General features: G+C 40.0%; 1 protein-coding gene across 1 annotated transcript in view; it reads left to right on the top strand.

The window, feature by feature from the left end:
• LOC148008439 (acyl-CoA-binding domain-containing protein 6-like) overlaps positions 1 to 10,605 on the top strand; it is a 48,201-nt gene extending 37,596 nt beyond the window's left edge. Inside the window, exons 7-18 of the mRNA XM_087674211.1 lie at positions 25 to 135; positions 325 to 391; positions 473 to 534; positions 613 to 752; positions 845 to 971; positions 1,254 to 1,368; positions 7,093 to 7,181; positions 7,558 to 7,641; positions 7,732 to 7,944; positions 8,093 to 8,245; positions 8,445 to 8,504; positions 9,941 to 10,605. Coding sequence (XP_087530337.1) covers positions 25 to 135; positions 325 to 391; positions 473 to 534; positions 613 to 752; positions 845 to 971; positions 1,254 to 1,368; positions 7,093 to 7,181; positions 7,558 to 7,641; positions 7,732 to 7,944; positions 8,093 to 8,245; positions 8,445 to 8,504; positions 9,941 to 10,132 — 1,413 coding nt within the window. The 3' untranslated portion in view covers positions 10,133 to 10,605. The remainder of the gene's footprint in view (positions 1 to 24; positions 136 to 324; positions 392 to 472; positions 535 to 612; positions 753 to 844; positions 972 to 1,253; positions 1,369 to 7,092; positions 7,182 to 7,557; positions 7,642 to 7,731; positions 7,945 to 8,092; positions 8,246 to 8,444; positions 8,505 to 9,940) is intronic.
• The last annotated feature ends 7,177 nt before the right edge of the window (positions 10,606 to 17,782 follow it).

The following is a 17,782-nucleotide window of genomic DNA, read 5'->3' as shown; positions in this document are numbered from 1 at the left end:
TGTTCTTTTGTTGATCTTCTTTAGGTGCTTGACTTGAATTCTTTGATGTGGTCAAAAGTGGAGCAGAAGTCCACTATGTCCTCTACTTCTCCACATGGAGAATCCCATTTGCCGCCTTGTGCTGGACACAGCTTGGTTTGTATTTTAAGCTCTGTGTTTGTAAATTCTTTGGTTCTTTTCCAACATTTGGCTAAATTGTTTGGGTGACCTCAGGTCTTATAAATTTTGCACAACTAATTGCCAACTGATGTATTATAAACAAATTCAACTGGTTTACATGAAGAAATTGCATCCAATGCTTTTAATAGTTACTATTGTTGCCAGATTCAACGTGGTAATAAGCTTCTTGCTGTTGCTGGACATTCTAAAGATCCTTCTGACACAGTGTTAGGTACTGTGGAAACATAATTGTGTAAGACTGGTTTTGAAATAGTTGAGTTTTATGTCTTATAACATAGTCTTTTTGTTTCAGTGCGAGCATTTGACAGTGAAACAAACTCGTGGTCACTTTTGAAGTCCTACGGAAAAGCTCCTGTATGGATTCTGGCCATCAATGTGTTGTGTGTTTATGATTTTGTGCAATCACTTTTTCATGAGGTTTCCTTTACCCAGGCTGCACGGGGTGGCCAATCAGTTACCTTGGTTGGTTCCAATTTAGTGATGTTTGGGGGAGAAGATTCCAAGCGGCGCCTGTTGAATGATCTTAACATTCTTGATCTTGAAACAATGACTTGGGATGCAGTGGAAGCTGTGTAAGACAACACTATCCCTGAGTTTGTGTGTACACATATGAGATCCCCTTTCCCTTTTAATATTATACTTAGTCTTTGTTCTAATTTTTCAGAGGAACACCACCTTCTCCACGTTCTGATCACACAGCTACAGTTCAAGCAGGTCGCTATCTCTTTGTATTTGGTGGAGGTTCACATTCCACCTGTTTTAATGATCTCCACATCCTTGACCTCGACACTGTAAGTTGATACAAGTGTTCTCTATTTGGATTCATTGAGGATGTGGCATGTCTTGACTGTTGAAAAAAACAATGTGAGGTTTATCATTTTTGAAACATCAAGTTGTGAACATTAAGTTGTTTGGGTTTGTTTGTAAGCCATGGCTCTTATTTACTTAGCACCTTAGCTTTCTTTTATGCTTTGTCACGTGTTATTAGTTTCAATAAGCAAACGATTAGTATGCTTAGTTTCTGCAAGATTTCTTAATCATTTACTACGTGTGCATGTGGAATCTCTTCTTAGATGGAGTGGTCACAGCCTCAGCCACAAGGAGTAGTGCCAACTCCTCGAGCTGGACATGTTGGTGTCACAGTTGGTGATGATTGGTATATTATTGGAGGTGGAGATAATAAGAGTGGTAAGCTGGACATTTATTTAGAGCTAAGGCATGCACGTTCAATTGGAACTACATTGTTTGTATGATGGAGTGTGCTCTTTTTTCCGTGTTAGAGAAAATTGTTGAAATCTGATAGGTTTCAAATTTTGAAGCCTGTGGCACTCTCTTACACATGCGTGCCACATATATCTGCATGTGCACATTTTGTTGTAATATCAGCATTCTATACCTACAATTTACAGAGGACTAGTCCTGCAACTAGAGAGATTCTTTGTATTATTGCCAAAGTAGTCGGAAATAGAACTGTTTGGTGCCGATCTGTATATTGGTGAGCATGACTTGCTGATCTGTATTATGGCAACCGATTAATAACATCCAAAGGCTAGTGAGTCCATGTTAGGAAAAAGTACATTTTAAAATATTTGTTTGTGCTTTAAGCTTTTTTTAGAGAATCTAAGCTGTACTCCATCCATTTGCAATAAAATTTAAAGAAATAGTGCAAGGGGCACCGGTTTTGGGGCCAATAGGTTGTCCATTGTCCAAGATTTAAGAGGTAAAGTGTGTATTTCAATTTATGTGAATTAATCACCTGTTGTAATTATTGTTCAATCAAGTTATTACCACCCTATCTGAGGAGGAAGGGTGGTTTCAGCTTTCTTGGATTTGTCTTCCTTCTTCATGTCCTTATTCTTGTTGTAGCTTTCCCCGGTAAGAGCCTTCAACTGCATCTTCGAAGGATCAAATGTCTTGGATTGCTCCTCTTGATCCAACTCCATAGGTATGAACTCTTCCCATGTAATGTCATAGGAACGTCTTGAAGTGATCAAAGAAGAGTAAAATACTCCATATTGAGGAGGAAATTTTGACAACAACGTCACTGCCATACCTTTGGACAAAAGTACCTTACTAGCATTTAGAATCAGCATCTGCAATTGTTGGAGCTTGTTGATGTGATCGCATGTGGAGGCGGATTTGTTTGGGTCCATAGTTTGCATGCGCAGTTCCAAAGAAACCTGCTTCATAGGTGCTATCTGATTGTAGAGCTGATCTAACTCCAACCATATCTCATGAGCACTTGTCAAATGCTTAATGTGAGCAATCGTAGTTGCTGTGCATGAAAGGAAAAGGAATGAGCGAATACGGGTATTCAACTTGTTCCAATGTGGGTGAACTTTCTCCAATTGCTACTTCTCCGTTTGAGAAAGAGTGGAAGTTTCTTTGATCTCTAGACAATCAATTGCTTTAGTCACAAGCTGTGCCAGATCATAAGACTCCAAGATGGCCTCCATTATTACATGCCAAATGCCGTAATTTTTTCCATCAAGCTTTTGATCCTGTGGTAGAGTTGGCAGGACAAGGGCCTTGCGGTCCATAATGGGGTGAATTTCCATGTTTGCTTCGGAAGACATCCTCTATTGCCTTCGAATTGCAGCACACAAATTGGGTAAGCCCCCCTCTTATTCTGATAAGACAGCTGTGGCTAGGACTTTTTTGCTTGTCCATGAGCAAACCTAACTATTGGAGATGATTAAAAACTCAAATTTGCTCCAAAAGGCTCAAAATGCAGCCTTCTCCATGCTTTGACAGCTCTTCCTGCATAAACAAACAGCAAACAATCCTTTTTTCGTGCATGCCTTGGCTTGCCTTAGCCTTGAGCCTTGACTTGATGTGCAGTCCTTCCGCCTGCACTCATATATTGAAAACACAGCCTTTTTGTTGTGCCGATTGTTAAAAGATGTGGATGTAGAGCATGACAAAAGCTATGGCGGATGAAAGATGAAGACCGAACTCATGATGACATGGACAAGTAGAGACAAACTGTTACACAAGTGAATTAGGTTCCAAGATAGAAGCTTGGACTCATAAACACAATCTTGTGTAGGACAGGACAACGAAAGTACAAAGCATCATGACATTGTATTCATTTATTTTAAAGTGATAGTGTACAATGCTTTATAGAAGTTGGGTTGTTCCACTCTCCTCACTGTGCATATGGGATTGAATACAGCTCTTCCTGGAGCATACATCATTTGTCTATTTCTCAACACCCCTCCTCAAATAATGAGTTCCTACCCTTGCTTGCTTTTGTCCCCCGTGCATGTAAACATGGACCAGGAGACTAGCTCTTTGCCAGCCTAGTCAAGTTAAGGCTTAAAACTTTACATCTTGGTAGGGTTTGTTACATAAGTAGATCCACTATGGGAACAAATTCTTTAGAAAAATTTGTCAGAGTTGTTGATAGTAGCGGAAGCATCTTCTTCTTCTTCTTCATTCATAAATTGGTTTTGGTGGTGGTCATTCTGCATCTGTTGTACTGTTCCCTTGTGGAAACATTCACTGGCAATATGGCCAATCTTACCACAATAATGACAAGTCATTCGACTTTTGTTGTCGGTGTTGAATCCTTGACCTCTTGCTTTAGGTCTAGTAGCTGCTTTGGTGTATAGGAGATTTTCCCTTGAGTTGGTCTCTTTTACATCTTTGCTTTTAAATTTACTTTCTCCATCAAGCAGTGAGTGCTCAATGTCTTTGAGTGAGAGACTAGGAACATTACTTAGGGTGGATACAAGGTTTTCATATGGATCCTTATTTACACTTGCAAGCAGTACGGCTATTGCTTCATCTTCATCAATATTCTTCTTAAGAGTTGCAAGCTGGGTTTTTAGGGTCTTGAACTTGTTAATGTGTGTGGTCATAGAAGCATTGTCTTTGATATCTAGTTTATAAAACTGCATGAGTAATTTTATCTTTGAATTCTTTATTTGGGTACCAAACATCCTGTCAAGTTCCTCCCAAGCAGTTCTAGCATCTCTAATGCTAGAGATATGATGTAGCACATCATCACTTAGTCCTCAGGCAATGATGCCTAGTGCCTTGTTATTCATGTTCTTTCATTCTTTGGTTTTGAGCTGGTCTTCTTCAACGAATATATCTTCATCATCTTCCTTTTTGCTATCTGCATCATCTTCAAACAGGTCCCACAAGTCCTTTTGCATAAGGTGATACATGGTCTTCTTCTTCCAGGTATGAAAACCTTCACCATTGAATTTAGCTATTTGCTCAAGCTCGGCCATGTTGATAAGATTCAATTAACCAGCAAAAAGGTTGTATTTTAATGTGTCAAGAGACACAAGAAGATTAGTGTCAAATTGACACTAGTTGAGTATCAATGGATACTAGTCGGTACTTGATCTGCTTTCTCTCACGAACTTTGTGGATGACTTCTGAGCGTCCTCGGGCACTTCCAGAATTGTAATGAACTTCAAAGAGTGTTGCTTAGTGATTAAAATCACTATTGATAACTGCAGTGAGAAGAAACGGTGAAAAATATCAAACTTTGAAGCTTTGGCTATGGCTGCCCACAGGGATGATAGTTAGGGTTTCACTGATTGTGATGGATAGAGGGAGAATTTTGGGAAGCCCTTTCAGCTTGAGAATGTCCACTTGGGGGCTTCAAATGCCCCACAAAGATCTAGAGGATTGCGCATCGTGCTGGTCGCTGGGTCAAGTTGATTCTCTGCCTGCGAATTCTGCGCCTGTTTCACGTTTTCTTGCAATGCTTGGTCCTGTAGAGCATAATGTTGACTTCAGATGTGATGGGAAGAAGTATCTTCAGTCAAGGAACAATCTCTTGAAGAGAGCAAGGGCTGAGGTGCCTTAGTTATAGCTCACACTACTTCCTCCAAGGTCAATAGGTATAGCAGTCTGCACACACAGCTAGGACAGCAAGCAGTAGTTTGTGTAATGTTGGAGCTATAGTTGCCCAATGTCAATGATTGATGTACCAAGAAGAAGCTCTGGAAGCAGACAATCAGTTCTTCAGAAGGAAGCTCAGTAAGATTTGGCCGGTAGAGAGAGATATGAGAGCTTCAAGCAGGCAGGGTACTGCTGGCTATGGCTGTCACAAGGTCAAGTGGAGGAGTGGGAGATGAGGTCCTGGGCTGACTGATCTCAAGCCGAGCTAGATGAGAGCAAAATGGAGCTATGCCATGCCCAGCTGCGCTCTGATACTATGTTAAAAGATGCGGATCTAGAGCATGACAAAAGCTATGGCGGATGAGAGATGAAGACCAAACTCATGATGACATGGACAAGTAGAGACAAATTGTTACACAAGTGAATTAGGTTCCAAGATGGAAGCTTGGACTCATAAACACAATCTTGTGTAGGACTAACAACGACAAGACACTTTACTGAAAGTACAAAGCATCATGACATTGTATTCATTCATTTTAAAGTGATAGTCAAGTACAATGCTTTATAGAAGTTGGGTTGTTCCACTCTCCTCACTGTGCATATGGGGTTCAGTACAGCTCTTCCTGGAGCATACATCATTTGTCTATTTCTCAACACCGATTCCTTCTCTTCAAGTTTCTCCAAGCTTGATCAGCCTTGAACCTGCTCTAATACCATGTTAGAGTGGTATAGTGTGGAACAGTATGCTCGGACTGACAAACATGCTGAATGTGTACATGTACGCACACACATACACACAGATTGTAAAACGCTGAGAAAGAGAGCAGAAAAATTTGAGCACAAGGCTGTGTGCATATCAAAAGCTGGAAGACCTCAACCTGCAGACACTATAATGGATGGGAGCAGTCTGACGACAGGCCTCAAATAGGCCAGGGAGGAGAGAGAGAAACCAGTCAGCCTGTTCATATCAGGCTGACTGGATAGATCCTGTCACCTGCCATGTGGCAGGTCTGTTGGGCAGACCTGCCTGATTGCTGTGCCCTGCCTGCATATGCCTGGAGGGACCCAGCCTGCTGCCAACCTCTTGCTCATGAAGGGCGCTGCTGCCTGCATTGGAATGGCCTGCCTGTCTACCCGTCTGCCCGTCCGTCCGCCCATCCGCAATCCCAGTCCAGGAATTGCCCATGCTAACAACAACGTGTTTGTTTGTGCATACCAGCACTGAATGCCACCTTCTACCTTCCAAGCTTTGGCAAAAGGAAGGGGATTGTCTTCCTTGTATTCTAGCTTCATACATAGGGCCTTACTATCCTCTTTGGGTTAAGAGTCCTCTGTTTGCATTATATGCCATTGACTTGCACATCTAGGTGTCTTGCTTGTCTCATCCTTTCTTTCTGGAGAGTGGCAGCGACATTGTGTCATTCCTTCTAAAGGCCGTCTTTTTCCATGGTCTTTTTGATATTTTTCTTCACCACTTCCACCAACCCTTGCTTTGTGGTTTCAAGCTTTACACCAATGTCTTTAGTGACCGTTTTGGAGATTTCCTCCTTGATGGTGTTGATTGTGCCTTCTTGTATTTCTCCTTCCTCTCGATTGTTGCTCTTCAAGGCTACTTGAGGGCTTTTTCCAGGTTGTCTTACTTGGTCTCCATTTTGTTCTGTTACACACACACACACACACACACACACACACACACACACACACACACACACACATATATATATATATATATATATATATATATATATATATATATATATATATATATATATATATATATATATATATATATATATATATATATATAGAGAGAGAGAGAGAGAGAGAGAGAGAGAGAGAGAGAGAGAGAGAGAGAGATATATATATATATATATAGAGAGAGAGAGAGAGAGAGAGAGAGAGAGAGAGAGAGAGAGAGAGAGAGAGAGAGATTTTTTGGAGGTGCCCAGAAGGCCTGATGCAAATTTTTCTATAGATTGATTCAAACTTCTTCATGAAAAAAAAAGAGATTTTGGAGGCCATGTTATTAAGTCTTTTGAGTTGTGACAGGCATTTCAGAAACCATGGTATTAAACATGTCAACATTAGTATGGTCTGTAGCTACTTCTGTGGAAGGCAAAACATCAATTGCGAGTGAGGTACATGTTCTTCATATACCTCTTCCATTTTGAGGGTTTATTTTGCAATCTCGACAACACTTGTGTAGACACATGCACACATATTTGTACATTTATGAACACAATTTACCTACATAGAATGAAGTATGCATTGCATATATGTGGGCAGAAGTAGTTCTGATTGTTATTAGGTGTCTGTGTATGGATAGAGATGCCTGTATATCTGCAGTCATGTTGTATCATTTTTGTGTGCTTGATGCACACAATGTCTGTAGTTGTATGCTAACACAATATCTGAATAGCTTGTCTGTTTTTTCTGGTTATTGGAAATCTGATGAAAGTTGGCAGCTTAAGATACTGTGTGAAAGAATTTCTGAGTTTTTTATGGATGTATCAGGGACTTAGTGTGGTTTCAGCTACAGGCAATGGTGAAGATGCACTGATTGCTTTTGGTGGTTACAATGGGCGGTATAGTAATGAAGTATGCACAAAGCTTGCTGATTTTGAGTCATTTGAAATGTTACCAAATTGGATCCAATTTCACACTTCATTTGTTCTTATGAGTTATCAGGTTCATATCATGAAGACAAATCAGAAAGCAAAATCACAGCCCAGGTTACTGGAATCACCAGCGGCTGCAGCTGCATCTGCTGCTGTCAAAGCTGCCTATGCTGCTCCCCAAGTGCCGTCAGCTAATGGTAGTAATGGTCTGGACTTGCTGGATTCCTCACAAGAAAACCGAGTAAAAGAGATTGTTATGGATATTCCCAAGGCAGAAAGCATGGTACCACTTCTCATGCATTCATGATTTCTGCTATTATGTTTAGATAAGAATTAACTTGCAGTCTACCCAAATCCCTAATGGGCATGGTACTTTTCTGATGGATTTTAAGCATTCTGGATGACTTCAATGGTTTTTTTGTGCCTATCAGAATGATACTCATGAAGAAATGAGGGAACATTTGGCAAAGACTTCAAAAGTCATTGTGGATCTGGAGACTGCTGTCTCTACTCTGCAAGCTGAGAATACTAGGCTCAAACATGAGTGTGCTACATCCCAATCCACAAATTCAGAACTGTCGAAGGTCTGAGCTGCATTGTTTACTTTTCTCTGTTAATTGTTTCTCTGGAAAACAATCAAGCAGCAAGATCAGGCCTTAAGAGTAGTTTCTGGGGTCCTGCAATCGCCTGCTTCTATATAATGCTTTTTAGCTGTGGTGCTGCTGTGTCTATGATCTGCTACAACACGATTGTCCAGCCTCTGATATGTGTGCAAACTTGCAGGAATTGCAGTCTGTGCGTGGACAGCTTGCGGATGAACAATCTAGATGCTTCCGGTTGGAGGTATTGTTCTCTTTACCTTCATAGAACTTCGAGCTCATGAGAGGGACTGGCAATCTCAAAAGAAAATCTGATAGTGTAATACTGCATACAAATTTTTTTGGGGGTGTGTTGTATTATGTGCATGTCATTGTCGATGGTGGTTCTTTTCGGTGTGAGCAATGCACATTAATACCTTCGAGGGCATTGATGCTCCAAGAACAGAATTCGTGTATGCAAAGTGGAGCAGCATCATCAGGCCTAGACCCTCTTACAACCAGCTTTTAACATGAATTTCTGTTGGATTTCTTGTGAATAGACCAATTTTGTTGTTTGATTGTGCCTCTATGGCCAAGGCCCGAAACTGTAAGAGTTGATTTTATTGTACATCTGTGGGATCTACTGGTCCGATTTTGCATTCACTTTTAGACCTTGCAGCTTATCTTGCTAGTTAAGGGATTGCCTTTCATCGAACTGGCTCTATTCTGTCAAACTGGATAAACATGTGTATTCCCTGTTGGACCTCTTGGTAGTATTGCTGCTAGAACTTTTCAAGCATGCAATAAATTTTGAAAGCAGCCATGTCTCTGTGGGAACTGTTGATGCTGAATCCTGATGTTTGAAGTTTGTACTGGATGGATGCATAGTCCTGCACATTCCAACAGGATGCAGGAGATCAGTTCTATGCTTCATAAGGAAATAAATTGTGCAGGACAAATTTCTGTGAAGTTTTTGGTAGTTGTCGGGTCTGGGGCTCTCACTTTCTAGGAGCACTTCACCAGGAATGTGTCTTCTTCAGCAGCCAATAACATAATTATCAGAGTCAGTGAAGGATTCCTCAGGTTAATTAAGATTATGAGGGCTGGGTGCTAGCTCCCAATCGATACAGCCTTATTGTGCATGGGATGCCACCAAGCTTGGTAAGATGGCTATGTTACAGAATATAAAAAGGGATCTGTGCTGATGTATGTCTTAATATATTACCCTATGTTGAAAACATGTAGATTGCAGGTTGCACCACCAGCAAATGCACTCGTAGAAACATAGTGCCAAGAAAATAAGTCTACTTCACCACAGGACATAAGAATGAACGTGTGAATGTCGAATGATTGTAGTGGGAATTCAATTCCTTCATGCCTCTATGTGCGAATAAACTTTGATTGACCTGGTGACCAAGTCGCAGGCTTCATTTTTCTTCATGTATTTGGTTTTTGCTTTGATGAGTGCACGTGCTTATCTCTTACTGGTAAACAAGAGGGCATTGCTCTCTCTCTCTCTCTCTCTCTCTCTCTCTCTCAGGCACGTATAGTTGGTCTTATGTTGACCTCTCTCAGCAGGACTAAGACAGGACAACAATGTAATTCAAGCCCTAAAGATGTCTTGTATATGTTCAACCTTTAAAGATCATGTTTTTGGTACCCAATATTGTGGGTAAGTTTTTCCTATGGTTGGTTATCCAGGTGGATTTGGCAGAACTCAGACAGAAGCTGCATTCTATGGAGCAACTGCAGAAGGAGTTGGACTTGCTTCGACGGCAAAAGGCTGCATCTGATCAGGCAGCAGCAAGTGCAGCACAAAGGCAGGGCTCTGGTGGCGTATGGGGCTGGCTTGCAGGAACTCCTCCAGCTAATGGGAAGCATACTGAGGCCTGAACTTAAGAACTTGGCTTGCAGGAACTCCTCCAGCTAATGGAAAGCATACTGAGGCCTGAACTTAAGAACTCGCAAAAAAGACCTCAAGTTCATTCCCTGATTCCCCTGATGTTAAACCTCTTGGGTGCAGCGATTACAATATGTGCAGAATTTCTTTGGTCAGAATGTACAGCTGCCTTGCTTGGGCAGTCCAGTGATGAATGGCATTTATAGGGAGAAATCTCTCTCTCTCTCTCTCTCACCAAACCCCCCAAACCCCCCCGGCCCCCGGCCCCCTCCCCCTCCCCCCACCCTTTGGGGCGTTTTTCCCCTTCCCACTTCTCTTTTCCTTTTCGTTCCCCCTTTTATTCAAAACATACTTTGAGAGATTGTAGAAGAAATCGATATCATGGCTATTGAAAACAGTGGTGTTATATGGTATGTGCACTGTGATTCTGCATGAGTGTTCAATTCAGCTGCAGCAATTCATTTTATGCTGATTTATTTAATTGATTCCCATGTTGGTGATAGCAAACTCTTTTGAAAGGTTCATTATATGTGTGTGTGTGTGTGTACTATTTTTAGAAGTGCAAATACCTAAATTGTGACTTTCCTAAAGCTTAGAAGAGGCCTTTGCAAAGCTGAGGAGCCAACTTCATGTACTACAGCAGCCTTTTGAGAGCAGGTATCTGAAAACAAATTTAGTGCAGGTATGTGAAAATACTTTTGTGAGAATCTCCTATATCAGAGCAATTTTCAGGTTTTCCAGTAAGTGCCAAGCACATTTGGTTACAACTTTTGGTCACGTGAAACCTCCCCCTTCCCGTTACGGACCTTCACGGGACTTCAAGTAATAACCTATCATGAGGCATAAAAAGGCACAGTGGAATGGTACACAAGATATATCAATAAGGAATCTTTGTATTCATAATATCGAAAGATACAACATTGATGCACATCTCAGGACTACACCCTCGTTACGCCGCACATGTGAGGGTTCACCAATGAGTATAGGGAATCACATGTCGAGTGAAAACCAAGCCGAGCTCAGAGTCACTACTACTTCCTATATAGGTGTTTTTGGCTTCTACGTCATGGTATAGCTACAAAGCCCATACCCTTACACTCACCCTTGTTTGGTCTTAACACAACTTATGTTATCAAGGTGGTCAGTGTTTGCCGGTCTAGGATTGACTCATTAGCAGGTTCTTAACGTATCCTTTAATATCAAGTTGGTCAATGTCAGTCGCACTACGAATTGGAGGACTTAATACAACTTATCCTATCAAGCTGGCCAGGGACTACCCATTTAGACTTAGTTTTTTTATTGTTTTTTTATTCCAGTCCACCCTCAGCTCAATTACATTTGAGAAATGGAAGCTTCATAGTCCTAACTTGAGGTTGACTTCACACTTATGGCTTTGCATGCCAAGCTTTGTAGGTGCGATTCTAAGTTGTCGCGCTGTTGGGGTCAAGGTGTGGTGGTGCGGTTGTTGCCATGTTGTGCCATGCCTTAAGAGAGATAGTCCATTGCGTTGCTCCTTGCGCCGATCCTCCCTTTCTTTGTGCCGTCGCCTTGGGTCTTGGGGACTTGGGTGTCTTGGCTCGTTTGCGAAGACGCTTTGCCTGCATCACCGAGTCAAGCACTTGGGCTGTTTTCTCTGGCCTCTTTGTCGGATCTTTTTTGCTTTGTACTTAGATAAGTTGGTTGATTTAGCTTGCCTTCTTGCACGGAAAGTGTGGTCTTGGTACATGGCACCCCTTTGGCTCTTCTTAGCCTCATTTGGAGTTGAGATCCTTGGCAGGGAATGGACTAAGTTGTCACACTTAGATAATATTGTGGTTTGCAGAAGTGGAGGTATCCTTGAAGTTCTTGGGGTGACGCCCATATGTGTGGTGCTTGGGGTGTCATCGATCCATAGGATTGGGATGACAACTCCTTGTACTGCTTGCGGTGTGATTGTTGAGATCTCAATCTTGGTTAGTATTGAGTATGGTCCCACCGGGTTCTAGTCCAAGACATTCATCTTAAGAGTGAGTTGGAGAGTTTTCCAAGGCTCAACTAGCAAGGTTTCCTTCCATGGCACAAGTTTTCTTGATTGGACTATCATGTGAGCACTCCCTAATGCTCTCTCTCTCTTCTTCGAGGCTTTGTCCTCTGACTCATTTTGTCCAAGCTCAGAAGGGTTTGCCTCTTTGGGCTAAAGGCGTAGCCAATGACTCCATTGTTGAAGTGCACTTGGTTTCGACATTGATCCTATTTGGTTGGGATGGGATGTAGCCTTGGATCAAAAGCTAGGGTTGCTTCGTCCTTAGCCAGAGTTTGAGTTTGGGGGGTTTTGGAGGCATCTTCATTCTCATCTCTCATCTTGGCTCTAGTGGCCTGTCTCCATTTCTTAGCATTTGGTTTCACTTTTTTCTTTGTCTCATTCTCATTCTCATTCTTCTCTATCTTTTGCTCTTCTTCTTCCTTCTTGTCTTCTATCTTTTCTTGCTCTTCTTGCTCTAGCCTATCTTTTTCCTTTGGCTTCCTAGCTCTCCATATTTGTTTCTTCAACTTGCTTTCTTCGTCTTTTTCTTCTTGCTCAATCTTTTTCCTAACTTTCTTCTTCTTGTTTTCTTCTATTTGTTTTCTGCTATCATGGTCTAGCTTCTCTTCTTTTAGCTTCTTCTTAGCTAACTTTACTTGTTCTCTCTCTTTTCATCTATTTTCTTGTCTCATCTTTTCCTTGATCTTATCTTTCCATCTAACAAATCTTTTTTTCTTATTTCCTATCATCTTCTTCTATCTCATCCCATATTTGCATGATTCTCTCCTTCAACTCTTTTCCTAGCCTATCATCATTGAACTGTGAGGGTTTGGTTGATTCTTGTTGGGATTGGGGTTTTTTGATTTACCATGTCTGGAATGTGATTCCTTAGTACATATCCTAGAAAACATACAATTAGTCTTTGGTTGCTTGGTTTTTCTTGCTTTTCTTTTAGAGTTCATTTTCAAGGCATGGATATTAAACTTATCAACCTCTCACAATTGGATGTTGAAATTGTAGTGCTTATGTTTGTGCCAAAGAGCTTCTACAATTGGAATGAACATTTAGTCTACATTTAACGAAGAGAAAGTCACAAGGTTGAGAAAAAAAAAGTAGCATGTCCTAGTACCTTAAGCTACAGTCAATACTTAGAAATTCTCTTACAATCAACTTGTTAATTTATATCAAATCTCGATGCTTGTGACAATGAACTAGCTTAGCCATTGAAGATGATTCTATTGCAAAGCTATGAAGATACATAATCAACTTATATATTGTTTTGTTTAGCATGTGTTAGCAATCTATTCCATGATACTAGTCTTTTGAAAGCACAATGCACATTGTAGCCCTTATCCTACAAAAGTGAACTAGCTTTTTTACCCCTCTAGGTCCTCCAATGGTCATATCACCATGAAGAGAGAGATTAGAATGACCAAGTACATTGGTAACATGTGCTCAACATACGCGCATTTGTGGATTTTTTAAAGCATGCGCACATTAAACATCTACAAATGCATGTGTACTATAAACAAAGATGAAATTTCATGATGAAATGATATTTTAATGGTTGAATATGCATGTAATGTGTGCATATTCTAAAAACACCCATAAATGTACATATATTATGAAAACACACACACAACATATACACGCTTAGACATACATATGCACATGTGCAAATACATACTCTCATGTACACATGCACACATGCCTATACGGGCATAAACATATGAAAGAAAAAATGGAGAGCAAGAGAGCGGAGGGAGGCTAGAAAAATCTAGGGAAGAGTGGAGAGACTACCAAAATGTAAAGGAGGGGAGGAGCAAGAGCTAGGGAAGGAGGGAGACTAGAAAAATTTAGGACACACACACACACACACACACACACACACACACACACACACACACACACATATACATATACATATACATATATATATATATATGTATATGTATATATGTATATATATGTATATGTATGTATATGTATATATGTATATGTATACATATATATATATATATGTATATGTATGTATATGTATATATGTATATGTATATATATATATATATATATATATATATATATATATATGTATATGTATATGTATATGTATATGTATATGTATATGTATATGTATATGTGTGTGTGTGTGTGTGTGTGTAAGCATGTATGTATGTATGTATGTATGCACACACACACACACACACACACACACACACACACACACACACACACATATACACACACACATATATATATATGTATATATATATATATATATACATACATACATACATACATACATACATATATATGGATCTAGAGAGAGAGAGAGAGAGAGAGAGAGAGAGAGAGAGAGAGAGAGAGAGAGAGAGAGAGAGAGAGAGAGAGAGAGAGAGAGTGTGTGTGTGTGTGTCTTCCAAGGACAAATTCGAGCTATGAGTCCAATCATGTACAATGTCGATTGTCATTGGACATAAAAAATAATGATACTTGTATATCTAGTTCCACCTAGTCAGGATTGGTGGGTAGAGTATGTTATACATCTCGAATGAAATAGTATGAGGGTAGCATTTGGGTTGGGTCCTCAACTTTGTCAGCTATTGCTCATGTCCCTTGCGGATCTCCATCGCTCTCTAATGTAGTATGTGTCTGGTACCCCTCTATTTGTGGGTGGCGTGCTACTCTAATCTCCTCAACTCTCTAGGTTGTCACTCCTCTCTATGTGGGTGCTGTGTGGGTGGTTGTTAGATTTGCTCAACGCCCCACCCTCATAAGGTGCCACCAATGATCCATGGTGCTCAAAGTTTTAAGGCCTCCATTATGAGGAGAAGCCATATGTGAGCTTGGATATTGGTTGAGTCTTGACTTGTATGTCAGGTGAGGTCTATGTGACAGGATGGCAAAAAGGTGACCGTTGTGGGTCTAATCTTTAGGTTAGGCAGAGTAGTTAAGCTGGTAGCAACTTGAGGCACATTGCATCGAGTTGCGAGGTAAGGGAGTTATCAGGGGTCCTAGCCAATGGTAAAGGGAATATTACTTGGAATATTCTCTACTCAACTAGTGGAGGTACACATGGACACATGGAAGGTCAACAGACACATGGGCACATGGAAGGTCAGTAGACACAGGTGCATATGGAAGGTCATCATGACCCCCTTCATAGGCTATAAAAGCTAAACCCCTTCACAATCATCTATCATCTATCATCTATCTTTCACCCAGTCAGAGTTGTTCCAGCTAGCCTTAAGCTCTTCACCTATCTTTTGTTTAGATCGCCATCTAAATGTCACAGTGGAAGTGCATAGGTGGATAGAGCCATCTTTGTATTAGTTGTTTCGAGCTAAATAAAATTTTCATTCTCCTCTTATCTGTGTATACTCTCTATCTCTTTCTCATATTTTGTTCGCTGTATTGTGTAATTTTTACAGTGGTCACTATTTGGAAGAAATTGACTAGTTGTTAGAGCTCCCCTCTCTGTGTAATGTCTCCAACTTGGTAGGAGTGATGTGCAACAAAGCGTTTGAATCTCAACTAGGAAGACTGGTCCAAGTGGCGTTGATATATGCAGACTTCATAACTAGTTTGAGCGAGGTGTCTTCTCCAAATAGTGTGGGGTATCTAGCTCGAATTGTGCTATAGACTCTACATTTGCAGACATATTGCTATGTTGTATGTACAATTGATAGAGGTCCTATCGCATGACCGAGTTCCTCTGTGTGTGGGACTAACTGTATGAGAGAGAGAGAGAGAGAGAGAGAGAGAGAGAGAGAGAGAGAGAGAGAGAGAGAGAGAGAGAGAGAGAGAGAGAGAGAGAGAGAGAGAGAGAGAGAGAGAGAGAGAGAGAGAGCATAAAGGAGAGAGAATGGATACACATATACACATGCATACACGTATGTGCATACACACACATGTGCATACATACATGTACATAACATATAGACATATTCAGTAAAAAGAAGAAAGGTAGGGGACTCTAGAAAAAAAGGAATGAGATGAGAGAAAAATGATCAGAGGGGGAGAGAGGACACACACACTTATGTGACCATACAAATGGAAACAAAAATATTACACACACACACACACACACACACACACAAAGGTGTGTATGCACACCTTTTCCTTTCCCCTCTTCTTATTGTTCTCTCTCTCTCTCTCTCTCTCTCTCTCTTTATGTGTGTGTGTGTGTGTGGAGAGAGAGAGACAGAGACAGAGAGAGAGAGAGAGAGAGAGAGAGAGAGAGAGAGAGAGAGAGAGAGAGAGAGAGAGAGAGAGAGAGAGAGAGAGGAAAAGGCATATACACACGCACATATATAGAGAGAGAAGAAGAAGAAGAAGAAGAAGAAGAAGAAGAAGAAGAAGAAGAAGAAGAAGATAGGAGGGACAAGAGAGCGAAAAATAAAGGAGAGATAAAAAGAGAAAAAGAGGAGGGGAGAAAAATAATGAGCTTATGAGACCAAATAAATAAATATATGCATATAAGTCATACACACACACATATATATACAATTGGTTTCTTTATCTCAACCACCCATGAACCTTCTTGCTACATGAAATATGAATTTAAGTTACAACGTCCCCTTTTTATTATTAACAATCGTCCTTCCAACGTTGGTTGGGAGTATTGAAAGAACCTCAACGTGAAGTGTATAGTTTAACACACACACACACACACACACACACACACACACACACACACACACACACACAAATATACATATAAAAATGAATATAAATATAAAATAAATTAATTATATGATATTTATATTTTTACAAATATAATGACATTATAAATATATGTGTATGTGTGTGTGCATTGATTATTGATAATAAGATATAGATATAAATATCATTATAATGATGTATGCTAATGTATATAGTATTAATATATATAACACGTACATCTATTAACTTATTGATAATATGATGTGTGTGTGTGTATAAAATCCATAAATACATTAATATATATATATATATTCAATATGTTACAATATATTATTCATATATTCAACACACACAAATAAATAAATAAATGATAAATATATAAATATATATTAATGTATGTATAAAATTAATATATATAATATGTATATGCACTATAATGGTATTTAATAATAAATATATAAATACTATATAAAATAAAAAGTATTATAAATATAATACATATATTTATATTACTATAATGATTAAAATATTTATAATACATTAATTATTACACACACACACACACACACACACACACACACACACACACACACACACACACACACACACACACACACACACACACACACACACACACACACACACACACACACACACACACACACACACACACACACTTATTACATTAATTATATGAATGTTTGTGCGTGTGACCCCACCCCCGCCCCCCCCGACGGCCCAATCTCCCTTGTGCCACCAAAACTCAATTCATGAATTCCTAGCCCTTGAAATGCCAAACCAAACCTGAACCCTAGCTCTCCCCAAAATGGTGATCCCTCTCTCAAACCTAGGTATCCCATTCAGCCACCGTAACTTCCTTCCCTCTCATCAATTCAAACCCCTCAACCCCTAAATTGCTAGACCACTTGACTTGACCTCTACATGAATATTAATTAGCTACCAACAAATACTTAAT

The sequence above is a fragment of the Lygodium microphyllum genome, unplaced genomic scaffold (assembly GCF_053477565.2).
Source record: "Lygodium microphyllum isolate KBCC unplaced genomic scaffold, Lygodium_microphyllum_v1.1.10 scaffold_131, whole genome shotgun sequence".
NCBI classification, from domain to species: domain Eukaryota; kingdom Viridiplantae; phylum Streptophyta; class Polypodiopsida; order Schizaeales; family Lygodiaceae; genus Lygodium; species Lygodium microphyllum.
The sequence above is the reverse complement of the archived record's forward strand: the minus strand, read 5'-3'. Positions and strand labels throughout refer to the sequence as shown.